Here is a 26,842-nt window from a genome sequence, read left to right as displayed (position 1 = left end):
GCAAAGTGCTTCCTGACTGAGTGCCGTAGTTATGTGTGAAAGAAAGTCAGGGACCGACTAGTTCTCATCTGTTGATCGCAGTTAACTTGAAGCCTCTGAGCGGGGGAGAGCTGTCAGATCTGCTTTCAGAGATAAGGCGCTTCAATCAGCAACTGGAAACTTTGAAGAAGCAAGATCTACTCTGAAAGGAAACTATAAGAAATGGAATTTCTTTTTACTTTGAAAAGGAAAAAAATCAAAACTTCAGTTACTCTTTTCATCAGCTGAATATGCGCTTTCCTAACTAAGCTGGGACTCTGTATAACAGAGGATCTACTTTCTCTCACTGGATCCATGCTATGTTTTACTACAGTAAGTGCAATATTGATAGGAATGTTATATTTTTATCTGTAAATAGAGAGGAAAGCATGAAACGGCATCAGTGAAATTTGAGGGGAGTAAAAAAAATCCTCTTGGCAGATAGTGAAAAACAGGGCTTTGCTGCAACCCGAGGACTGGAGTCTGTGGAAGATCCAAGTGATATTTAACATGACCATCTGTATCATTTTGTCACCAACAGCATGTTCTTGAGGAAGAAGTGCAGATATGGATCACGTAAGCTGCAGTTTCTCTTGTTGTTGTTGATGCTGGGCTTTTTGCTACTGATGGTTACAATGCTGACTCCACCACCCAGCACCCAGAGCAAGGATGGGACTTTCCAGCCCGTGGAGTTCAGCCCCCGGGAAGGGTACCAGATGGACTTTGCGGAGCCCCAGGAGATGCTGGAGACCCCGGAGGAGAGCCAGCAGTACTACCCTTTGGACGGGCTATCCCCTTTCATCTCCCTGCGGGAGGACGAGCTGATCGCCGCCGTCGTGTCGCCCGCCGGCAGGAGGAACCACAGCAAGGCCAGGAAGGGCTATCGGGTGGTGCAGCAGCAGGGCCGGCGGCCGGGGGGCAAGGCAGAGGGGGACCCCGAGCCCCAGCTCCTGTCCCTTCCCCTGCAGCCTGGGGACGGGGCTGCGGCGGGGGGGCACCCGCCCGGCCTGGACACCCATGGCTTTGACGAAGCGCTTAGCGAGCGGATCTCTCTGCGCAGGGAGCTGCCTGAGGTACGACACCCGTTGTAAGTAAAACAGCCTATTTAATTTCTGGGAGAAAATCGCCTCTTTCCCCGCCGCCGTGAGCCCCTCCTGCTCTGAGCCCCGCGCCTTCCCTGCCAGCCTCGCCGCTCCGGTTCGAGATAACGTTTTTCCCCACGCTTCGCTGAGGAACAGCCCCCCGTTCCTCAGAGCCGGGTACGCTCCCGGCCTCCCCGCCGCCGGCGGGACCCCGAGCCCCCCCGCGGGCTGCCCGGCCGCCCCTCCCCGGGCCGCAGCAGCCCGAGCCCGCGGCGCAGGCACCGGCACACCGCCGCTGGGTCAAGCCCTGAGGAGCCGACTGCTGGCAACAGCGAAGGGGGCGGCGGGGGGAGGCAGCTACGACTTGCAGGGGGCGCCGGGTCAGAAAGGGGAGGACGAACGAGCGTACGGCGCCCCAGCAGGCCGCTGCGGTGTGCCGTTACCTGCGACCCCCGCCCGCCTCCCCGCCGCGACACGGCGGCCCGGCCCGGCCCGTCACCACGGCAACGCGGCGGGCGGCAGCGCCCCCTGTCGGCGCCCACGGGCGGGGTGCCTCCGCCGCAGCAGGTGCTGAGGGGCGGCGGGGGAATGCTCCGTGTGCCCGGGCCCCGCCGTTCCCCGCCGGCTGGCCGTGTGTTTTCTGGGGCGGCGAAGGGAACCCGCACGGCGCTGCGCTGGGTGCCGAGGTCCCGCAGGGTGGGGGGCGGTCTGTCCGCCCCGGCCGGGCCTCGGCCCCGGCCCTCCCGCCCGCTGGGCCCGCCCCGGGCCCGCTCTGCCGCCAGGGGACGCGGAGCTGAGTGAGGGGCCGCCCCGCCGCTTCCCGCCGCAAGGCCCCAGCCGTCTCCTCACGGTGCGCCTCGTGCTGGGCCTACCGAGTTTGCCACACGCGCTGCATTGTTTGAATACAGGAGTTCGGGGCTTTCAGCTTTTTTAGTACGAGTGGCACGACAAACACTGAAAGGAAACTCCTGCGAGGGAGGCTGGTGGAGATCGGTGTGCCTGAGCAGATCTGCCAACACCAAGGTAGCTGGCAGCAGGCAGGCCTTACGGCCGCGTGGAGCATGTGCTGCGTTTGAAGCCCCACACGTTGCATTTGAAGCCTGGAGACTTGGGAGTCAGTTACTCCAGCAGCCCCAGAGCGGTCATTCGTGACCCTTCTTAAAGAGGGGCTGAGGTGTATCTGCTCCCCTGGCCAGGGGAGAGGGAAAGGGTGGTGGCTGGGTGGTTTTTTCTTGCCTCCTGCAACAAAACCTGTTGTGGCTTTCCCCCCAGGACACAGTGGAAAGATGCACCAGAAAACATATTAAGTAACAGACACAGGATATGTACATACATATAAACCCCATTTTTTTTTCCCTAAGGGTCATTTTCACATGTTTAAAGGCAGCTGGTGGCTCTTATTTAAGGGGACAATCTGAAGGAAGGAGAAATGAAACTGGTTTTTTACGCTTGCTGGCTAGGTTTAGTGTTAATTTGGGTAATTGCATTGAATGACGAAATGCTGATACCATTTCAGTTATTTTTCGCCATGCTCCACTGGCACCTCTTTGAACTGTGTAATGTTAAAGGAGGAGTGATGACCCTGGTTTACTGCCTGTGATGTGAGCCAAAAAACATTTCTACTTTGGCAGCTGAGGGGCCATCCAACAAGGCACAGGTTTAGTTAATACTGATCTCTGTAAGGTTTAAGCCATGGTCTCAGAGCTCTTGGATGGGTTTTCCTGTCTGACTAGTTACAGCCTAAAGAGCTATCAACACCACAACTTACAGAGTCCAGATTGAAACCACAGATCTGAACATCTGAGGCTTCATGTTTGTTCAGACCTAAATCCAGATCATAAACCTGCAGCAGAGGTCTGCCTCTAAGACAGTCCTGTCCTTTATGGCACAACACACAAACCACACTGAGATTTTTTAGGTGTAATTTACTCTGGGGGCCTAGCTCACAACTATGTCAGTCCAGTTTTATAGCAGTGTAAAACGAGAGCGAAGCAGTAATGAATTGGATTGTCTGTTACTCTGTTTGAATTATGTTGTTCCTAATAATGTCTGTTATTATTTAGTTAGAAGGAACCCAGCCACTTAGAGGCATTTCAGTGAGTTAGCTCCATGGACTCAGTCTCTCTCATTTCACTTGAAGTTAGATGGCAAATCCTTCACACCAGAAGCTATGCCTAGCTTGAAGCTAATCATGAAGCGCTTCCAGGTACTTTAAAATAAGGCTGGGCAAACTTCATACTTGCATACTTCATGTTTACTCTTAAACCAGTGTGTAAGGTGTAATGTAAATGGCATAAGATATACTTAGCTGCTCTTCCTTAGAAAATCAGATATACAAGGTCTTTTGTGTTTTGCACTGGAACAATGAGCAGCATAAATAAAGTTTCTTCCTGTGTGAAAAGTACAGAGCTCTGCTGGAAATACACCAGAGCCTACAGGCTGTGCAGTGGCTTGACAGCCCAGAACCCAATTTCCTCACCGGGAAAGTGATACTTTAGACCTCTCTCATGCAACCCTATCTTCTAACATAACTCACATCTCTTTGCGTGTCTTTCCAGGTGAATGCTGTATGCTACTTTTCAGAAAGTAGATGTGTAAAACAGTCTCTTCCAGCACTCCTACTGATCTCACAGTAAAACATATCCTTACAGATGAATCTGGTATCTTGTTTTGCCCCATTTACTTTGAGTACCAGTTTTGACGCAGCCAGGGTTTCTGGGTGAAAAAGCCTAATAACTTGTCCAGTTGTATTAGAAAGTTGTTCTTCCACACTGAGGCTCATTCTCTGAGGTACCATCATCTCTGAGTGCTTTCTGCTGCTATCAGTTGGTCCAGCTGCTGTTGACACCCACCTGGGACAGAGGAGCCAAATCAAGCCTTCCATTGTGATTTTTATGATGGGCGTTCTGCCCCAAAGAAGATCTGTTTTCTGCTATTTGGCTTGAGTGTCAAACATATCCAGGCAAACAGAAACTAGCAATGTATCTAAAAAGGGTTTAAAGTTCATTTTTAAAGTGTAGCTTTCACTTGAGTGCTGTTGGGAGCTGAATTTTTCTCAAAGAGACATTTCCCTGAAGGTGAGTGGGAGTCCCTATCTGCAGTGCTTTTGCCGTGGCAGAATTGCTCTCCTGTTCATTGCTGCATGTGACAATTCCTTATTTTTCACAAATTGGGTTAAATCACTATGCTTATATCAGTCAGCCCTGACTTCTCGAAATGCCAATTTATGATGGACAGTCTATCAAACTGCTCCAGATTACAGGGAAGGTATTTCTGTATACCAGTGCCTTTTTGCATTTTTCTGAAGATTAGTTATCTATATTGCAAGCCTTTGCCAATCTCCATGGCAACTAAACACTTGCCACCTAGGTTATGTATTCAAGTACAGTTATTTTCAATTCTTTTCCAATTAAGATTCCACAACAGCCTTATTTTCTTGCTATAACTACAGTACTAGCAATGAGGCATTGTAGTATTATGCTGCAAAATATAGGTACTTATAGCTGTACTAAATGTTCCTGGTTGGAAGCTGCCTGGTAGTAAAAGTACTGCATCAAATCTTCACTTATTTACATCTAGATTCTCCTGCCTGAAAATACAAACACTGCCAAGGTATGAGGGTGTCCTTTTCTCCATCCTGCTGAAAATGGAAATAATTATCCCATGTGAAATTGTGAAGTAACAGCATTGTTGATTAAAGAAAATTAGTAAACCAAGCACAACATAGATTCATTACAATGTAAAAATCGAGAAAATTTGCCCCTCTATACAAAAAGATATTAATGTGAAATATGATAAACTATATTAAATTATTATAATTGTGCTCATTTAAAATGTGTATTCCTAGAAGTGTATCTATGTTACTTGTTTATTTGTATTTGCTATTAAATCATTCAGACTATTTATTCTCTTAAATGATAAACAGCTTTGTGTCTGGATAATGTCTGGCATCATAGGGCCTCGGTCCATGAATAGAAGCACTACGTAAAATGGTAATAAACATAGCAATGTTAAGAAGATATGATTTACATGAGACTCTGCTGAGTAGCTAATTGTTTAACAACCACTGTAAACTCTGTATGACAGTTCGCTTGACAATACAAAAATGCTGAAATAACAATGGGCCACATTCAGCCAATTCTGTAATTCTTCCAACAAGTTCGTGCTACTAGAAATTAAATGAGTTAGGAAACTGAACAATTGCTACTCAGGAAATAAAAATATTTTAAAATGTGTTTTCTAATATAAGCAAAGGAGATATATAGGCACTGTCATTGCATCTCTGCAATGGGCATTTGAAGGCCTTTTCTGGAAAATGTGCATCCTCAGGCCAGTAGTATAATGGGTCCTGTGTCTCTGAACCAAGACTGGTATATCAGAAAACACTTTTTGTTTTGAATGCAATTCGTAGATCCTTTACTGACATTTATGAAACGGGCATTGTTTGACCAGGGTTTGTAGTTTTCATATATGGTTTCTGTGAGGATGAATAGGAAGTGTTCTTCATTCATAAATGCTTGAGTTGTCAAAGCAACTTCCGATTCAAAATAATTTTGGTGGAAGTTATTTCAATGTCATGGGTGAAATCTTGGCCCCATAGAAAACTGAGGAGCAATGGGCCCCAGTCATCACTATAGAGCATCTCTAGGAACGCCATACAGTGACCCAGGCAGCCAAGTGTCTTTTAGTAAATTGTGTCAGTACCTGGAGTTAAAAACTAAGAGGCAGAAAATGGCACAGAGTGAATCTGGGAGCCTCATTCATCAGTGATTCTTTTTCTTCGGAAAAAGCAACCTGTGCAAACTTTACAGGGATAATACATTTACTTTCTTAAATGAATCTATATTTATTTTCATTGCCCGTGTAAGGATCCATTTCTCAGGACTGAGATGTTGGCTTCATTCACTAGGATCCTGGTCAGGTAGTGCACAAGTATACTCATCTGTTGTGCAGATGAGTTATTGTACTTGTTAGTCTTAAAGGTTTCATTTCAGTTTGTTGTTTTCTCTGTTACTTGAGAAAATGTGGAAATTGGTGGAGACTGACTGACCTGCTTTATCCCCCTTTCCGGTTTGTCTAATTGTCTTTGCCTTCTGGATCATTGCAGTTTGAGCTGTGTGTTTTGAGGCAGCCAGAGCAGAGGAGAGTATTCCAGCAAAACTTTCCTCTTTTTGTATTTTATTTTTTACAGTGTAGTTCTCATATTTTCACTTTGTATTCCAGTCTTGGACACCTTAATACTTCCTTTTCTTCATCAGAAGTAAGCTGAGATCTTAAACTGCTTTCCATCCCTGAAGGCTTAGGTGTAGTTTACCACTTTGCTCTGACAAAGAAGTAGCCAGTTGTACCAGTGTATCCACTGTCTCCCTCATTTGATCCCATGCAGGTGCCTACAGCAAGAATACGATTCCAGTCTGCCTACTGCTAGTGTCATCATCTGTTTCCATGACGAAGCCTGGTCTACTCTACTGAGAACTGTGCACAGCATTATGGACACAGCCCCAAAGGCCTCCCTCAAGGATATCATCCTAGTTGATGATCTCAGCCAGCAAGGTAGTCCCTGCTTCTCTGTATGAGCTCTTTTTTTCCAAAACTTCAGGGAAGAAACTGTCCTCCTCCAAGAAGTGCGTGAGGAGAGCAGAAGGCATAGAGGACCCTCAGGAAGAGAGCTAACCGGAGCCCTGAGCTGGCTGCCATCCCTAGAATTCAGCTTAGCCTTTCAACTTTGAAATATGTTTCTTTTTTTCCCATCATTTCCAACCACTCTGAACTTTCTTACTTTAAAATAAGATCACAGTATGCAAATTTTAGCCTTCCCACTGGACCAGGTCTGCTGTAATAATTTCCAGACTTGGACTTTGGCTGAAGCATAGAGTGGAAAACTCCACATTGCTAAAGTAATCTGAAGCACTTGGAAAAGCCAAACACCTGTAGTATCACACTCTGATCTGCGCCTTTTATGAGATGATGAGAGCACCTACCTTTTACTGAAACCAGGAGAGGAGGCTATTAAATTTCCCACAGGAATAACTTCACGTCTAGTGAATCTCAGTTTCCATGGTTTTCTGCTTCTCTGACATTATGCTGCTGTGGGAATATTTGGAACATGGCCTACACGGTCATGTAAAACAAATGCCCCCAAAACATTTTACCAGCAAGAAGTAGCATCTCCTACTACCTGTTGCTTTTCTATAACAGCTTGAATAAAATCTAAAGCATTTCGGTGATCATTCTCTTTCTGACAGGGCCCCTGAAGTCAGCTCTGAGTGAATACATCTCTAAGCTGGATGGTGTGAAACTCATACGGAGCAACAAGAGGCTTGGAGTCATCCGAGGTCGGATGTTAGGAGCTGCACGGGCAACTGGAGATGTGCTTATCTTCATGGATTCACACTGCGAGTGTCAGAAGGGCTGGTTGGAACCCCTCCTAGCCAGGCTGTCCAGCAACCGGTAAATATCCCCTCTGGTCACCTCTGACCTCCCTGCATATGCTAATTTCTGTTGAAAGTCATGTACTTGTAAAGATTTGGGTATTTTTTTAATCTTCTCTTGGTTACCTTCTTCATTCTGGTCACATTGCTTTTCTTTTCTAGCTTACCACCACCTGCATCACTGGTATGTGGGAAGCAGGATAGGTCACACAACAGATAACCCTCACTTCACACCCAGTATAAGCGAACTGTCAAGAGTTTGTATCCAGTTAGAACTATAAGAAGGCTTCCTGGTGGTCTGAATTAAAAAGGTTGCAGTCTCAAGCTGTTTGCAAATTGGCAAACGTCCATCGGAGAAACTGCTGCGAGGCTCCATTATTTTTACTTTTTAGCTGTTTCAGTGATGAAGCCAAGGATAAAACGCTTTGTCTTCCTGAGCCAGTTTGGCTACCTACCAATGTCACCTGTACCATCTGTTCCACAGAAAAAAATAGACTTTCTGGGCAGCCTAAACAATTCTAGCTAATTGCTTTCACTGACACCAGATTAACAGAGGAAGATACAGATTCATCTTTTCTGAGTCTTTCATTTTTAGGTTGGTGCTTGGGCCCACTCTCTAATGTACAGCTGAGCTCATCTATGCAGTCCCCAAGCGCTTATAAGAGATTAAATCACTGCATACGTTTCAAGAATTACGTGGCAGTGAATCCTTTACTAAAGGGACTTTTCTGAAAGAAAAAATTGTACATTGTCTATCATTACCCATAAGCCACTTGGGGAAAAAATGAATTGCTAGAGGGGGCAAAAGAAAAAAAAGAATCTTTAAAACCCTTACCAGACTGTTGAATAGTCATACTAAAAACCTTCAAAGACTGTTCCCAGGCACAGGCACTGGAACGAGATGCTTTTATGCCTGATTATGTTTGCTTATAAGAGAATTAATGTGAGTTTTAAAAAATCATTACATCACTTAGATGAAAACATTAAAAATACTGAGAGCAAAAGTAATGCTGCCTTAGGATGTCAGAACTGTTCTCTTCTAAAAGGTTCACCTTGCAAAAGCAGATTATTTTTTGTCTGCTGACTTATTGGATGGTTTATAATGAATATACTTTATGATTCTTCTTCCTTGAGCTAGTCTATTGTTGATGTCCATGCAAAACTCCTATGTGTATCAATTGTCCAGTCCTTATTCAAGGCTGTATTGCTGAAATTTAAAGAGTTACAGAAAGTCTCAGGAGAGCTGTAGTGAAGGGAGAATTACAATGGCAAGAAAGAAGTTATGACTCCACCACAAGCGTAGTGCTTCACTGTCAAAAATTATCCATGCTGAGGGAATGCAAAGCCACAGAGTCTACTATCACTCTGAGATTTCTGTAGCCCTGTCACCAGAGGGTGAGAAAGGGATTCTCTTACTCCATAGGGCCCCTATGCTTATTCATTCCTCCAGGAGGGCAGACACTTAACACGGAGTTAGCTAATGGCTAATTGGATTAATGGAGCAAAGGTGGAAGAGCGTTTGGATATTTGTATGGGCTAAGCCATCCTTTTCTATACGCCGCATCAGTCGCGGTGTCTGACCCTGGAAGCTTTGTCACTGCTAGTGTGGAGAACCTGTGCCATTCTTCAGTGCACAGGGAAGACATGCTTTAAAGCATCTGGCAATCACTTTCCCTCGCTGCCCATTTTTCCCTAGCTGAAGAATGGTGATAATAACACTGACCTGATAAGGAAGTTAAACCATGATTTTCCTAAATTGCTTGTAATGCTTGCGTGGAGATCACTATGGAAATGTAAAGCATTAGCATAGTCAACTTGGATTCATTTAGCAGTCAAGGAGCTGTTAAACTGAATAATACGCCCTGAGACTACCCAAATGAGGAAAGTACAGTGGAAAAAAAAGCTTACAGTGACTGGTGAAATCAAACTGCAACTCATGCACTTTTGCTGGAGAGGCAGAATGGGAAAGCACTTTATCATCTAGAGTGAGCAAACGAGTTGTTTGCTGGCAAGGGAAAATACAGCCTTCCCAAAGCTCAAAGCTTTGCAGGAGCTTAACAGAACTGGAGGGAGATTTTAACTTTGAAAATTGTGATTAAGTCTAATTTTCTAGACTACTGATCAAATCTGCCACTATTATTGTGACCTGTCGTCATAGAGCAATGCTGAGAGATCCTTGCCCAAACTGAGACCTCACAAAAGGGAAGATACCCCCAGTTCTTTGTAGCCTGAGGTAATGACAGACAGGACAAACATGAGGAAAACTATCCTGATTTTACAGGTATGGAAATATTTGACTTGCTCTGGGTGGTGACATTTCATTTCCCTATGTGATGGTTTTATTCACTAACCCAATCCAAATTATTTTCCAAAAAAGTATTAAGTCTTTCTAAAAGCATTACACATGCATTTATGGGCATTTTGACTGGGACTAGTTCTGTGAACCATACCTAACAAATTGACTGGGAAGCTGTGCATCAGCTTAGGATATAGCCTAGATGCAGGGCTCCTCAAACTTTTTAACCAGGGGGCTGGTGCGCGGATGAAATGGCAGGCAGTCATCTGCGGCTGCTTGGTTTCCCCCCGCAACCCCCGGCGGGGGGGCAGGGGGGTTCTGTAAATACCGGGGGCCGGATTGAGGACCCTGCGGGGTCGTATCCGGCCCGCGGGCCATAGTTTAAGGACCCCTGACCTAGAGAATGGTTCAATGGTTTGTAAAGCATCCCTTGACATTTTTATTATTCAAGGATGAATACCATAGGTACCTGGACAACATTAGAAAACTAGATGAAATGCCATACAGATCATTTTATTTGACAACTGTTTGCGTTCCAGCTAATTCCAGGTGAGTAGCATGGTGCATAGTAATGCAGCTGTGCCATTATTATGGTTGTCTTTTGAGGGGTTTTCCTTTTCCAGGAGACAGCTGATACTGTATTCAGCCCAAAGGCAGGGAAAGGCACAGGGGGTATATAATGTAGTGTGCCATGAAACCTTTCTGAAAAGAGTGTTCCTTCAACCAAAAACCAGTGACCATCATGCTGAAGCAGGATGATTTTTTTTAAAGAAGATCCAGAGTGTGGTTCCTGAGAACACTATGTGAAAGCAAAATAATCCTTTAACTAAATGATTATTTAAAAAAGGCATGGGCACCATACCTGTGGCAGAGGGATGGCTTGCGAAGGGGTAGCTTGCCTTTAGGACCTTTCCCCGGCTCTGGAAAGGCTGTTTCCCTCTATGCTGGTACATGCCTATACCACTCAAATATTATGTTAGGAAAGATATTAAAATAAGCCTATCTAGTTTCTGAAATTCAAAGTGCCTCTACTTAGCACCATGATTCTAGGTCACTAATCTTTAATGAAAATGCTGTTAAACAGAATAAGAAATGACCATAGCAGTGGAAAGGTATCTCATCTGTTGTTAACTCCCATTCAGGGGTGAACGGGAGCCTCTGCTTGTAGATACAGGAGTAGAAAAGAGTTACTCTGTCTGTCTGGAAAATTTCTGTGTAGTTCTGGTTTTATGGTAAAACACTAGAGAGAAGGGAAATATTTTGCACTAAAGTTGAACAGCTCCTTCATCTCTTTTAATCTGATTCTCCACTATTCAGTGGCCCATACTCCAGCATTTTGAGCTACCAAATAGATAAGTCACCTGTTATCTACCTTCTCACAGGCTCAGGGAAGCATGACGTTATCCATCCAGAGCCCACACACCCCACCCCAGCATATGAGCATGCATTTCCATGCTACTGTCCTTTTTTTGAAAACCTTCCATATACTTCACATGGAATAGCCTTCTTCCTGGCACTTGCCTTTTTGCCTGATCCTTTTATATTCTCCATTTATCAATAACACTCATTTCAAATTCAGTAAATTAATGTTCTGCATTTACATGGTTTATTATGTGAAGATATGCTATCTCTTTACAATCTTTCACAGTTGAGCGGGATCAGTATGTGACCTATTTTAAAGAAATTGAGGTAAAGAAGCTGAAGATGAGAATCTAAAGCCAAAAGCAAGTATTACTGCCAAAAGTAGGAACAATGAAGATTCAGGTATGATTCATGGCACAGTGCCCTGACTGTCCAGTGTAAAAAGCTGTTGGTCACCCCTGCAGATTTTGGTACCCCACATACAAATTTGACTATTTTCACAAAAGACAGGTTCAAAATAGACTTTTTTTTTTAAATTAAGCATTCCTTTAGCACTCTACCTAGCAGAGATTTGACGTATATATGTATATGTTTAGTGCTCAGCATATGAGTAGTCCATCAATTCAAGGAGACTGTGCATATGCCCTAAATTAGTCTGGAGTTGGTTTCTAAGGTGATATTTAAGTAATCCTTTATGCCATAGCTTTACCATTCATAATGACTGCATTATGTCTTCTTATTAACCCTATCTAGTTTCAACTGTTTGCATTGCTATTTCCCTGAAGACTTCAGCCAGCCAGCAAGGTGCTTTCAGTGAAAGTGCAGCATGCTGTGGAACCAGCTTGGGTTCTCGGTTACTTACTGAAGTTTTGACTATGTGCAGAGCCAGACAACTCGGACTGCCTGGATTTCCTAGCTATCTGAGCTTTGCAGGGAATGATCCACTCTGAAACTGGTTGAGGAAAATACATAATTTTCATGGTTTTGGTGTTTGGGGTTTTGGTTCTGTTTGGCTGGGGTTTTTTTTGTTCCTCCTTATTTAAAGGGTGATTTAGAGAGACTAAAATCTGTTCCCTTCCCAGCAAAAGAAAGTATAAATCAATAAAAAGCACTTCCAAAACCAGTGTATCTAAAACTTCCAAACAGATGTGTTAATTAAGTCTTCTTCTCCTCGTGTTACTTTTTCTAAAAATAGAAAAGAACATAATGTCCACAGCGACTGTAAAGGGTCATGGGAAGATTTTTCATTTGCAATTGTATTTGCTTGAGAAATCCCAAACCAGGAAATTGTTCTTGTTTGAGTTGCTCTTTTTCATGGAATTGTGACCTTTTGTAGTTCATGTGTGTTCCAAGCATTTGAAATATTCACAGATTAGTCAAACAGTTCAAAGCCTTGCTGCTAGTTGTATTTGAATTTCCTGTTTTTCCCTTTCCTTGGATTCCATAGAGTAAAATTAGTAGTAGTTTGCCAGTGTGTGTTTTATTTCAAAGTGCTGAACAGCTGCTGTCTGCCAGTTACTCAGTTAAAAAGAATAGCTAAGAACTTCTTCCAACTTTCAATTACCACCTTCTGAAAATTTGCATTTAGAACCACAGAAAAATCAAACCATTGCTGAATATGCAGAAAACGGATCTTTTTTTATAAAAAAAGCATTAATACCGAAAGGTAGGTAAACAATGCTTGATTAAGATTGAAGTTGGACATTGACCAGTTTTCACGCAAGATCAGGTTACTGGATTCCTCTATTTCAGATCAGAAAGACACTCCCAAGATTAAAAGTTTTAAGAAGGTGTGTTTCTATTGGTTTCGGTAGAGCTACACCAGTTTGTACTAGGTAAAGATAAAGCATTACACTTAGAAACATACTCTTGAAAACTGTTAATGTTGGCATTCTGAAAGCTACTAGAGTAATAGCTTTAAAACACAGTTGTCAGGTTGCACTGTATAATTTTGTGGGAAAGGAGATTAGGTTTTATTTTATTCTGGTTTATTGTTATATTTGCCAGGGTAGAATATGACCTATCCAGTGAGTTATTGTCAGCTGTGTTAAACACTGTAATTTTTTATGTCATAATTTGCAGATAGTTTGGATAATTGCTTGGTCTCTAAACCGTCAGAATCCATTACATCACTGCAGGTATTTTTCCTGAATAGCATTGAAGAATCAATGCCCAATAATAAGCAAAGCAAAATCATTCATTAAAAATAACGAATTCTTTTGACAAGAACTACTTCTGTGGTGCTTACTCTTGTGGGTGATTGCACTGATGCTAAAAGCATCACTGGAGTTTGGAGTTTTATAGCAGCAACAAATTTAAGGTGGATCCAAAAGAAGTACAGATTTTAAATGGCTGAAATGACATGAAGATGTAGGATAGTCTGAAATGTCTGGATCATCTGATCCAGCATATATCTGAGCATAACTGAGTGTCTGCGTTGTCTCTGTCTAAACTATCATAGATATGCACATGTGGTCTAGTCTTCATGGTCAAGGTTTTTTGAATCGTTTAGTCTACATTGCCTCCTCTGGCTTCCACTCAAATACGCCCTCCTGATAGTTCCCTCCTGACTCTGAAATTGTAAAATAAACTACTCTGAGGTCAGTAGTTCCTCAGTCCTGTCTGGATGAGAATGGATAAACAAGTAGCAATAGATAGCACGCATTTCAGCAAGTAGCAAAACTGAGGTGGAAAGTACAGGACTCCAACCACACTCCTAACCAGAGAGCTGTCAGAGATACTTGTACGCTGGAGATTGCAGCAGGCTGTAGAAATTACTTTTACAGCAATTTTTCATTTTTTTGAAGTTTAGTCATATAAAATCCATTTAGCTTGTTAGATGGATTTTTCCCAGCATATAAAAAAAGCCCACCTGCTTGTGTCCATCAGGACACTACCTTTGAGTAACTTCCAGAATCAGTTCATTTCCTTTTCATGCTGTTAGTGAGTAAAGGTTAAATACAGCTTTCAGTAGAAAGGCTCCTGCTGGCTTGAGTTAGAGGTGGTTGCTCCTGTCCTGGATACAAAACTATGTTACAGGGGTACCATCAAGAGAATTAGGGAAGGATATCAGCTTTATTATTTTTAGTGTCATTTCTTTCCATTTCTTCTTGAGTCCTGTGGGAGAATGACAGCAAATCATTGTCTTAACGTATATGCCTACAAATGTTGCAGGTGACCATAACATTTTCTCTATTTATAAACTTGTTTCTAAGAGTGCCTATTATTACCTATTACAAAGGCTGGTATTACACCTGAATGGAGAAGTATAATCACTTCTCTATTTTAAATCTTTCTGCCTTTAGCTCATCATAGGGCAATCCGCTCTTATTAAGAAACAAAGGAATAACTAAGTCATTTTAACACTATTCTCTGCATACGATTCACTGACAATCAGTAGTTTCCATTTCTTCATGGGCTTCTAGAATTCTCTGCAGGAAATGTCAACTCTGATAAAACAAAGTCTGGAGTTTCCCCCCACCCTGATACTGAAAAAGCATTACTGGAGTGATTGTAAAGGCAGAGAAGGTATGTCAAGGTTACATTAACGTCATCCAGAGCTACCATCTTCCCCAGCGGGTTCTGGTGTCTGCCATGGAAAAGTACAGAGAGCTCGCTGTGTTGGAGACTTCTGATGTCCTTTCTTCATTGATAGTATTATGTTTTAAGTGTATTTCTCTCAAGAGTGATCTCTGACCAACATAAATATCTTTGAAAGAGAAGACAAAACCTTCTATGTTTTGCCACAAAATTGACCATTTCACTTTTCTGTCACAGTTTTAACAGGAAGTTCTTTTCTAGAGAAAAAGCTACTCCAGAATAATTTTCTGTATGAAGACTCTTACTCTAGAACAAGAGGAATTTGTTCCAGTGTACTTTATTCCCTAGTAATTGTTACTGATTTTTCTCCAGAGGAACATCTGTCTATAGACAAGCCCTTACACTGAGACCAGAAGCTATCCTTTTTGAGTAACAGAGAAGAAATGGACAATGTTGTCCAACAGGTTTTTTCCTGCAGTCCCTAATACCATTGCCTTTATACTCTGAAAATTTCTGGATGTAATTATGTCATCGACCTGGAAACAAGGAACGCTGATGGCTCTTCTGAACTACCAGTTAATTCCAAAATGATGTACAAGCACACTGTGAAATACCATGAAATGTTTGCCATGGAGAAATGTCTAATACCTCTTCTCAGACTAATCCAAATTTAACTCAAGCTAGAAATGAATTGGAGGCTTGCTGCCTGTGGTGCAATGGCTCTATTCTGGCTCATAAAAATAGATTCCACACTGTGATGACAGTGCATTTGCAATAGCATTTTAAGCTTGTGATAAAATACAAACAAACTGGTTTATGAGCTTGATGATAAATGGTTTTGCAAAACAACCAGCAGAACAAAATAAGGATAAGTGCACTCTTTATCGACTTGAAGTGACAAACTCATGAAGTGTGTGTAAGATCTACAGGAAAATCAAAGGATGGTGAAGTCTATAGCAAAACATGATTTTGGTCTCACAGACTTCACATCCGTGCAGAGCTTATAGCATCAGAGGTTGGGGCCTCTGTGTGAAATAGCTTTATAAGAATTCTGATGGTTATCTCATAGCAAAATCCTGAATAGTTTTAAATGACAATGCAAGGTACGCGTTATCAATACTATTGATTTTTAGGTCCCTCACTGCAGGTTCGGTGTTCCCATGCACTGAGCGCCTGAGCTTCTATCAGCAGGGAAAATAAGGGCACTCAACTTCTAGAGGAGCGTTTCTGCTTGACAGTGTCAGAGAGGAGAACCACTGTTTACAGCATAGTAGTGAACTTAATTTGTGCTTTGGCTTTGAAAATAATTTTTTTTTTCTGAATGGTGTTTCTGAAAAATGTCTTTTTCAGAAACAGTGTCGTCTCCCCCATCATAGATGTCATAGACTGGAAGACTTTTCAGTACTATCACTCTGTGGGCCTGCATCGAGGTGTTTTTGATTGGAAATTAAATTTTCATTGGGAACCAGTGCCAGAGCATGAAGAGAAGGTACGACAGTCTCCCATCAGCCCTATCAGGTAACAGTCCATCAGCCAATATGCCTCCACTCAGCTCAGCAGCAGAACTGTACAATTTGGGTCATCTTCCAGCTAACAGAAGAGGGGCAGGGTTATGTGCATAGGCTCAGTTTACATTTTTTTGAAGGGATGGGTTTTTGGTTTACACTGAACTTCTTTGGCCTTTAGTAATCAATCTAACTAGATTGCAGTCATACTTTGAACATGACAAGTATTTTCCACACATTGACACAACTAGTATACAACCTGAATAGGTTTGCAGGGAAAGCAAAAGATAGATCATACAGAATTAAGAAAGATGTTTTAATCATGATCTGTTTGCCTGTTATTTTGGGTGTATGTAACATCTCCCACTGTTCTGAGCTTTATTTGATAATTCAGCTCTTGGCTCTCTTCCCCAAGAAAATCCTAGAATTAGGTTCCAGTTGTTCTTTTCTTTGGTTAGATAAACAATTCATTCAAGCTTATACAGAGTATCATTCAATCATTTTGCAATACTATTTCTGTGGGAATGATGGGGTTTTCACAGTTCACATAATTCCCTATACAAACCTGAAGGTGTTTTCCACACAGGAGTCCTGTGGTAGCTGGTGCAGTGGTGGCCATGGATCGACATTACTTCCAAAACACTGGAGCTTATGATTCTGACATGACCATATGGGGAGCAGAAAATCTGGAACTATCTATAAGGGTAAGAACATTAATTAAAATGTCAAGCTGTGGTAACTATTGGGCTTTTAAGGAACCTGAATGAAAAGGCAAGAAGCAATTTATAAAAGCAGTTAAGTGCAGAACGTCTTGGGGTATGGAGACAATCACTTTTCTTGCAGAAATCTATCCCTGTGCTCTGTGATCTGTCAGGACTATACAAGGACATGCAGCTGCTGTGAGTTAGGAGCATTATGTCAGGAGAAGGAAGTTTCACCAGCTATTGCTGTCTAAGGACTTGAGTGACTGGTTTTGGCCCCTTCTGAAAGCTGCCTCTTCTTTTTTGGCATGTAACGTACACCAAAAGGGTAGTACCATTATTTCTTTGCCAACCTGTAGCTTTAATACAGAATCATTTATATTAAATTGTTTGTATTGATTTTTGCTGAATACAAAGAGTAACTGATATTAAAAAGCAATGAAAATTGCAGACACAAAGAGTATAGAGTCTTTTAATGTCCCAGACAAAAGAAGGCATGCTCCCAGGTCTCTTCACTATGCTGTGCTATTTGTGCACAGAAAAACATAAGCATATAAATGGTCATACTGGGTCAAATCAAAGGTCTGATTGCCCAGTATCTTCTTCGTGTCTCTGTATCTATGGGGAACAGTGTATGAAGAAGCACATAATAATGCTCTTGCTGTTTGCAGCAACGTGCAGATCAGGATTTCCTGAGGTGTAGTCTATAGCAAAGGAGTTTGTCCTTTTTATGTAAAGGTAATTTCTTTTTATGCTTTCACCTGTGTTTCAGACCTGGCTCTGTGGTGGCACCGTAGAAATTATTCCATGCTCCCGAGTTGGGCATGTCTATCGAAATCACTTTCCTGATGCTTTCTCCTATGAAGAGGCCATTGTGAGGAACAAAATCCGAATAGCAGAGACCTGGCTGGGCTCTTTTAAAGAGAATTTCTACAAGCAGGACACAGTGGCTTTCTTAATCAGCAAGGTAAAGTGGTTTGTTTCTGAGGGAAGGCGTGTGTGTTAAGGTAGGTGAAGGAGGTGGAATGGGGCAGGGGGTGGGAGGAAGGTGGGGGGGAGCAGTTCTATGTGCAGTCAGACATTCAACATGCATGGTGCTGAGGATAGTCTTGTTATAAAAGCTTCCAGTGAAAGACCTGTCAGATCAGGAAGAAAAGAGAGAAACTTGTGTCTAGAAGTTGTTTGCTTAAGTTAATAAAATCTCTTGGAGTGTGACGACTTCTCCAAATGACTCTTTCTTCAGCTTGCCCAACAAGCTGCAATTTATTTTTCCACCAATAGTACACGGAGGGTTGCAGTGCATCTGAAGTGGAAGCTAGTAGCACTATCTGCTCTAAGGGCCTTCTAGGGGATTCATTCTTCATTTGTGAAGGTCTTCCTCATGTGATTTATGAAGATATTCAGTAATATTCATGGACACGTGGCAAACTGTGGTGTCTCTCCTACTAGAAAGGACTATATCTGAGTGGTCTAGTGACAAAAAAGGTGATTTTTTTTTTTCCTCAACTGAAAGATATCCAGAAGCAACTGTCTGTAGCTGAGAAAGATGTCAACAAAGCCACCTTTTTACAAGTTACTTTTTCATTAGAAGCATTGCACAGACAGCAGTCCGACCTCCAGGGATTTGGACTCCCAGCAGCCTGCACTCTAAGGCAGATGTGTAGCCAGGTGTGTGGTGTAGCCCTGGCATGCAGCCACACTTGAACCATCTGCAGACTACACACCATCCAACTACTACAACGGCCATAGTTGTTTAAGCCACTGTATAATCCATTGCAGATCAGCGTTGGTCAAGGAACTGTCTGTGTATTACAAACCAGTGGATGTTTGTTTATCCGGAGTCCTGCAGCTATGGTTAACATTAAGTTGTTAATGTTGCTGCAGTTTTCAGGAATTCTCTGGCCCCAGTACCTTTCCTTGTAATGATATCCTCTCCTACAAGGCAGTGGACAAACTTGTAAGCAGTTTTGAATGAAAACATGTCATTCACCTTCTTGTTCATTTAACAATGCCATGCTTTTAAGGGGAAAAAGATGCACTAAAAAATTTAGGCAGAGCATGGGTAGGCACTGTTTCCCATTCAGTTTTCCTCCTACATTTCAGGCCCGCATGCCTCAGTCATTGCAATGCTGGCCATCATCTAAGAAAGCCAGATCCAACAGGAGCTGGGTGTGGGGAGAGGAAAAGGACTGTGAGTCAGGATGGCTTCTCTCCTGTCACCTAGTCTGACCTCCTTACGCTCCACCGGTGTATCTGCCTCTCCAGTCAGCGTGCTGTGCTAATCCTAGAGTCTATCATGTTTCTTTTTCTATTCTATTTTCACATTTTTAAAAAAGCTTCTCCCTCCTTGTCTGTGTTGTAGGTTGGAATTTCACTGGCCAGAAGTTTGTCAATTGACTCACAAGGGTTGCAGCCATGTAATTGAAAGGAGGACACTAGACCAAGTCTTTTCAGATGAGCAGTTAGTCCTTCAATCATTTAATAATTTCCTGAAAGCCTTACTTGACAGCTCAGAAGAGATTTTCTGTACTAAAAACTACAGCCACAAACGATACAGTTTACTAGCTGTAAGCACCCTGCCCTTTCACCCGACAGTTTATTCTAGCCAGAATACTTTTAGTACTTCTAAGTATGATGCTCCTTCAAATGATCAGTTTTACGATCTGTGCGCCCAGCATACCATAACATAAAAGGCCCTTTTCTCTGTTCCTTTCTTTCACAGCCAATCTTTTCAGTGTGTCAGTGCAGCGGGATGTTATTCAGGAGACACGAGCGAGCAATGCCATTATTGCCGCTCAGCTGCAGATGGGCCCTGCAGGGATTTATTGCACTGGGAGGCTGAGCAGAGCCACCCATTGGCCGTTACAAAAATCTCCAGGAGCCTTGACTGCCGACACTGCCCACTGCAGAAAATAACTAGTGACCCCCGTATGGGTTGCTTTATTAAGTCTTCCCAGTTTATGATCTGACTCGCATCTTGCACAGGGTGCCTGTGGTATAAGCGTTAATGCAGATGAATAAGGCTCTTCCCAGCTCCCTATGATTTCAGCCGCTGTCTCTTTTTTCTTCTTGTGTGGATTGTTTGCTTGATTTACAAGACAGCTTCCTTTCAGATTAGTTTACAGGGACAATGACTGTCTTTACATTATTTACACCACTTATTTGGCATCATATGCAGACTGTAACTAGTATGAGAAAATGAGATTTACTGCCATCGCCTTCTTCAGCCAAAGTAGAGTCTCATGAGAAACATCTCTTTTTAGGGGAAGCGTTTTACTTCTCTATTTCCATTTCCAAGAAAACCTCTTGGGAAAAGGTTTGTGTGCTGCTGAATTGCTGAAATGTTAAGCTTATTGAATCTAAGACAGATACTGAACTATGAGGTTCTTTCTAGCATATTGCAACTGTTGAGCTTTGTCAGTGCAGTTTACAGGGGCTGGCAAACAGGGCCACGAGGCATGATTGATCCCTGCCTTTAGAAACGGATACCTCTTCCTTGATCTCCAAGGCCCTCGACTTGTCAGTGTTTTCAAGGCATGTCACAAAGTCCTTTTTTCTTTCTTATAGATGCAGAGAAAATGCTGGTCTAAGGAAAAGTTATTTACAGTCAATCGCTTGCTTACGTTACGAATTTTAATTTCTAACATAGGAATCCAGACCGATTTCCTGGAATGCAAAACTGCATTTTTAAAAAGTAGAAACATGAAAGGGGAGATCTACTGCTGGCAAGAAAGAGGAGAGTCTTAAGGGTGGTGAGGTATTTTTAGTATTTGGGCACTGAGAGATTTAGAAAAGTGTTTTGTGTGGTTTTGAAACTCAAGGATTAGACACCTGCTTAGAGGTTTTCATAACCCTGTTAAGCCATCTTCAGTGCTAAATACCCTCAGATATTCAGACTGTCAGTCCTCTGCAGTGCAGATGCCCATTTGAAGGCACTTGTCTTTTTTCAGGACAAAGTTGCTACCAGGAAGGGTGAGAGTCGATGTTGTGTGTATATAGTTCAAGAACACACATAAATCATAGGAAAAGTGCCTTTATAGCCACAAAACACAATCACTTACTGGAGTTAGTAACTGTCAGATGATAATTTGTGAGATAATAATAAAAGACTATATTTTGGGCTAAACTCTGTTATTACCTACATCCTCTGATCATGGAGGGCCGCCAATAACCAGGTAATTAGGGCTTTTAAAGACCTGGAAATTGAATTTTAATCAGCAGGGCAAATTCTACACTCAATGACAATCTAACACAATCACACTGATTTCAGTGCAACAAATATCAAACTTGGCCCTGAGTTTTTTAATTAAAAAGACGACAAAGTGTCCTGGTTTCAGCAGGGACAAAAGGACTGTTGTTGTTTAACTCCAGCCAGTAATTAAATGCCATGCAACCGCTCGCTCACTGCCCCCTCAACCGGAGGGAAGAGAATCGGAAAGGAATGTAAAACTCAAGGGTTGAGATAAGAACAATTTAATAATTGAAATTAAATAAAAATGAAAGAGCAATAATAATAATAGCAGTTACAATGAAAAGGAGGGGAGAGGGGGAGGAATGAAATCCAAAGGGAAGGGAGAAAAGAAAACAAGTGATGTGCAGTACAATTGCTCCCCACCCGCTGACTGATGCCCAACCAGTCCCAGAGCAGCGATCAGCAGGCCCTGGCCACCCACCCACCACCCAGTTTATATACCAAGCATGACGTCCCATGTCCCCTCCTAATTTTTTGTGCCACTCTAGCCCTCTTGCTGGAAAGGCCTGAGAAACTAAAAAGTCCTGGACTTGGTATAAACATCACCCAGCAACAACTAAACCCATCCGTGTGCTATCAACATTCTCACACCAGATCCAAACACAGCCCTGCGCCAGCTACTAAGAAGAAAATTAACTCTATCCCAGCCAAAACCAGGATGCAAAGTCTGACTTATCTTGCAGTATGAGAATAATTTTTAGAGGAAATCCTTATTTTCACAGTGTATGCTGCTTCTGAAACATTTACTTCCATCACAATGCCAGATTAAATGCTGGTTTAGCACAGAGTTGGAGGAAGGCTATAGCTGGTCATCCTCCTTTGCATATCTCATGAGAGAATATGTATCAGTCTCTGTAACATGAAGAATAGAAGAGGTGGTAGAAATAATGTTTATGACTTAATTTTCACTTCTAGCATCTCTAACACAAATACACTAGTAACCTTGTTGCCCCTATGCTTTCTCCATAAAGGCAGAGAAGCCAGACTGCAGTGAGCGCCTTCAGCTACAGAAGAGGCTGGGCTGCAGAAATTTCCAGTGGTTTGTATCAAATGTGTACCCTGAACTCTCCCAGCCTGAAGACACACCAAGTTTCTCTGGCAAGGTAAAAGAAAACACACTATAAAGAATGATTAGTGGTTTCGTATTGTTTAAAGACCCCAGTATTGTTTCCATGTACTAAGTACTCAGTAAGCATAGAATAAAAGGTTGTTCCTTCTTTGGAACATTTATTGTCCAAACATGATGCAACAAGGGTGGGAGGAAAAAGAAAAGGACAGAGAAGACAAGCAGCTGGCCCAAATTCTCACATTCACTGACTCAGTTCAGTGTCACAGCTCAAAGCATCCTAACTTTAGGTTCTTTAGGTGCCATTAGTAAAGGAAAATAATTGTTTTGCCTCATGCAGATGGCAGCCATAACAGCAGCTGAGATAGCTCTGTGCAGACCCATGTGCATGAAGAGAAAAAGGCGTTTCTTCAGCCCTGTACTTCCCACAAGGGCAGAAGTGGTAGCAACAGCAGTTCTTTGGGTTTTTGGGGGGTTTTTTTGGTTTTTTTGAAAAAAAAAAATGCACAAGGTGATAATTACCATCACTAAGATACGAATTTATTCCAGGCAGCCTTACTGGAAGGGATTTTCCCCCAACAAGGCAACAAGGTCCACTAATTAAGTCACACTCCGCTATGTGTAGCCAGATTTCACTGTGTCCTTTCACTATTTTGTCTGTTCTTTATTATCAAAGTTTGCTTGAGAAGAGTGTAAGAACTGAGAGTTGATCACAGGAATTGTCACTTTTTTCCTGCTGAAATATTTGGGGTTTTTCTGACTACAGTGTCCAGCTGAAGTGCAGTTTTCCGTTAGCATAAAATTTTTGACAGATTTCTTTTAACTATCATAATAGTTAAAACCAGAAGTGGGTATCTGTAACTTAAACAAAACTCACTAGGTAACACTGACCTTTGGGAAGACTCTGCCTTTTATATCAGGTCAGTTTACAAGATCAATATGCAAGGTCTAGTCTGAAAGAAAAAAACATTGCCTAAATTATGAGCAAAACCATATTTCATAAAGGGATACAATCACAAAAAGTTAGCTAAAGGATATTTTGTTTGTTTCTGATTGTGCTTTATTTACAGCTTTACAATACTGGTGTTGGCTTCTGTGCAGATTACAGACCTGGCAGAGCCATTGCAGAAGGGTCTATCGAACTCTCCCCGTGCAGTGACAGTCTCACCCAGGTACTGTATATTTTAAGTATACAGGCACTGTACCAGATCCGGGGAACCTTCCAGCAGATGCTCACTTCAGCCTGCAAATGGCTGTGTTGGCATTAGTCGAAATACTGATGTGTTTAAGATTAGGCATGTGCTAAGGCAATAATGCCCACTCTTCTGCAGCTGAGTGTCATTTGAAAAATGTCAATGTTCTGTGTGTCACTGAGGCCAGCTACCCACACTTTGCTCCAGCAGACGTCACTAAGTACCTTTTTGTTGCTATATTGGGTAGCAACTGGAGAACAGAAAGCCTGGGAGTAAAAAATATGTAACAGTCCTAGAATGATGGAGATGGGTTTCCCCATTAGTGCCTAAAACTGCAGTTAAGTGCCTCAACTGCAGTTGAAGACAGGAGGGAAATTCATGTTGACTCCCAAGCTGGCATTAGACTAGCAAGTTCACGCATTAAGAGAAGCCAAACCAGTACAGATTCACTGCAGATGTTTACTTCAAGTCCCAAGCAAGTTTTACTGCTCACATTGAGCTCAGGATGAGCTGCAGGCACATTTCTAACTGCAGTGTGTGCAGACACTGTCAGAAACACCCTTCTGTTCAAATATTTATTGAACTAGAAAATTTTATTATAGGAAGAGTTTACTTTATATGTAATTACAGTCCACAAAGCCTTTCCTTAGATAAATAGTTATGCCAGAACTAGCTAGTGGCAGGGGGACGATGGGACTGCTTTGCAGGGTCAAGGCTGTTGAGTCTCCATCACTCATGTTTGGGCTGAATCTTGACAAACATGTACAGGAAATTATTTTTTGGATTAGCATTTAAAAATTAATTGGGATGTCCTTCGATCATTGTTCAAACAACCCCTCCCTTTTCCAGCACTTTGAATATAACAGCATGAAGGAAATCCGGCTTGGTTCTGCTCCACTGTTTTGCTTTGACGTCAGACACGGGAAGGTTATTCCTCAAAACTGTACAAAGGAGACGGACAACAGACAACAGCACTGGGATGTGCAGGAGGTCAGTAGTGGCTTTGCTGTGAGGGGAAGGTAGAGCTGATGGTGGCTGTGGGATCACTGGGTGATTGACAGGATTCGTGTATGGAGAAGGGATGAGGTATTGGAAGGGCAAGTTTCACTTCTATACCATTTTTACCCAGGAAATTTAGGATGCTTCTTGCCCATTTACACTGTCTACATGAAATAAATTTGGTTTAAAAATACAAATTACAGGAATTCTACCTAAATGTATATGTCCTTGTTTTAACTCTCTTACTGGCCTTATAGGAATAGAATCAGAATCAGTGGGTGTGAAAATAAAAGCAGGGCAAATCCTTGTCCACTTCTTTTGCATAGAGGAAGGATCTGGGAATCCTGAACTCTCCCAAATGAGAGCCCTGTGGGAGCAGGAGGAACATTAAAATTCCTCCTGCGTTGTAAGAGAACAAACTTCCTATTAGAGGTATTCAGTATTATTCAGCGGACTTCGCCCAGCAGAACAGGAACTCCTCTACAAGACTGAAAAATGTGATGCATTAGGACAGCCTAGGAAAATAGTAATTACTGTAGTTGCAGGAATGCTGCGGTCCTCTGGTACCATTCCTACTGTAATTTGGTTTGATTCCTAAAGGGAGCACTGGTCTTTGGAAGTTTTGTGGCCTGTAGTAGTGTAGTTGATGCTGATAACCACTGCACCCATAGGAAACAAATGGTGGAGAAGAGTTTTATTGAATTCTGCTCCTACTACTGCTGTCACCTTCAAAAGGAATTACAAATGCTCGCCATGCCCTGGACTCAAAGCTAACCCTAGTCATTATGTTTAGAGCAATACTTAAAAAAACAGTCATTGCTGGTGATCTATTGTATGTAAAAAGTTTCAGAAACTTGGCCTAGCTTTTACTGGAAATCCCTTATTTTTATTTTGTTCATTTTTTCCCTTCTTCTCTCGTCTTGTAGAATGGAATGATTGTCCATGTCCTTTCTGGCAAATGCATAGAAGCAGCAAAGAGCGACGATGAGAAGGACTTGGTTTTGTGTGCATGTAACGAGAATGCAAATCAGGTCTGGCAATTTGAACGTTCCCATGTGCTACGTCAGAGATGACTGACAGGTCTCTGGAGTGTCAGTCATGGAAACATTCATTCTGTTTGGGATTTAAGATACATTTCCTGCATGGACAACAAAGATGTTTGTGTTTGCTGTAGCATGCAGGGCTGGGCTCAAATAGGTGCCACCGTTTCCTGGTTTATTCAGCTCTAGCTAAAATTTTCTATTTAATCTGTGAAGCAGGGAATAAAGATACTGTGAGCATCAACACATTCTCAACTCTGCTATTGCAGAAGACAGTTAAGTTTGCCCTTTGAAAGAAACATGAAAAAATGGCTGCCAGACAGCTTGTCTTTAGCATATTCTGTGACTTCTGAGGATACAGCAAAACAAATGTTTGTGAAACTTTTGAAACTGTAAGCGGAAGCCAGCCAAACCAGGATAAGATTTTAGCCTTGTTTTACAGTGCAGTCGACTCATATAAAACAAAGTAGGTTTTGTATGCATAAAAGTAGATGTTTTCACAGGTAATAGCTAAAATTTTGTTTTCTAACTAGCCTGAGTTAAATTTCTACTCTCTATGAGATTGCACAGAGCATAAATTAGCACTTAATTAGGCACTAACTGCTCCAATTGACTTGGAATACCAGCAGTCCTCAGCATCTTCTTTAAACCCTTCATCCACAGTCTAATTTGGATGGAAGAATGAGACTGAAATATTAATAACTTTTTTTTTTGGTTGGTTTTAATTAAATTTAAGAACAACTCTTCAGAAAACTTTTGTGGAATATGGAAGATTGAACTAGATTAGAAAGAAGGGTAACAACGTCCCCGTTTATTTTCAAATGGACTGTATCAGTAGCATCCATTTGTTCTCAGAAAGCTATGGGATGAGCTTATTGTTATTCCTGTGAAAAAAGTGCTGGCTGAAAACAGCGAATGAAGGGAAACAGCAGGTTTCAACAGTGACTACCTAGGAAGAAAATACCAGTGCCTACTTCCAGTTGCTTGCAGCCTGCGTTAAGTCTTTCACACTGTGAGAGTGGGTAAGTCTTTCACACTGTCAGTTTTGGCCAAGAAGATCTTTTAGATTCTTGCTGTTGTGGGTCTCCAGGTTGAGCCTCAAAAGACAGCAGCATACAAAATTTTCTAAACAAACTTCTTCTGCAGAGCCTGCATCCTTGCTGACCTCCTGTGTTTCAAAGAAGTGAATGAGAGTTGTTAGGTAAAGAGAATGGTCTCCTAACAGTACACACTAGCAAAACAGATTTCTATCAGTGTTTTGTTAGGGCACTTTCAATTTTGGAGCTAAACCTAACAATGATGGCACTTTCCAAGAGCCTGCTAAGGCAGAAGAACAAAGATTTGGGAGTCTTCCCAC

The 26,842-nt window shown here is 42.2% G+C and overlaps 1 protein-coding gene across 3 annotated transcripts; it reads left to right on the top strand.

Moving 5' to 3' along the window:
- Nucleotides 1-26,757, top strand: GALNT15 (polypeptide N-acetylgalactosaminyltransferase 15). 3 transcript variants are annotated; one of them, XM_040591042.1, is made up of 11 exons: nt 1-351; nt 560-1,105; nt 6,487-6,653; nt 7,346-7,550; nt 16,080-16,247; nt 16,821-16,938; nt 17,708-17,902; nt 22,159-22,290; nt 23,324-23,425; nt 24,296-24,436; nt 25,372-26,757. In XM_040591042.1, the coding sequence occupies exons 2-11, from the start codon at nt 561-563 to the stop codon at nt 25,516-25,518; spliced, it is 1,920 nt and encodes a 639-aa protein (XP_040446976.1). In that variant the 5' UTR covers nt 1-351; nt 560; the 3' UTR covers nt 25,519-26,757. The 3 variants fall into 3 exon arrangements, with proteins under 3 accessions (XP_040446976.1, XP_040446975.1, XP_040446977.1); XM_040591041.1 differs by having other exon boundaries at nt 2-1,105; XM_040591043.1 differs by lacking the exon at nt 1-351 and having other exon boundaries at nt 912-1,091.
- The last annotated feature ends 85 nt before the right edge of the window (nt 26,758-26,842 follow it).

The sequence above is a fragment of the Falco naumanni genome, chromosome 4 (genome assembly GCF_017639655.2).
Source record: "Falco naumanni isolate bFalNau1 chromosome 4, bFalNau1.pat, whole genome shotgun sequence".
NCBI classification, from domain to species: Eukaryota; Metazoa; Chordata; class Aves; order Falconiformes; family Falconidae; genus Falco; species Falco naumanni.
The sequence above is the reverse complement of the archived record's forward strand: the minus strand, read 5'-3'. Positions and strand labels throughout refer to the sequence as shown.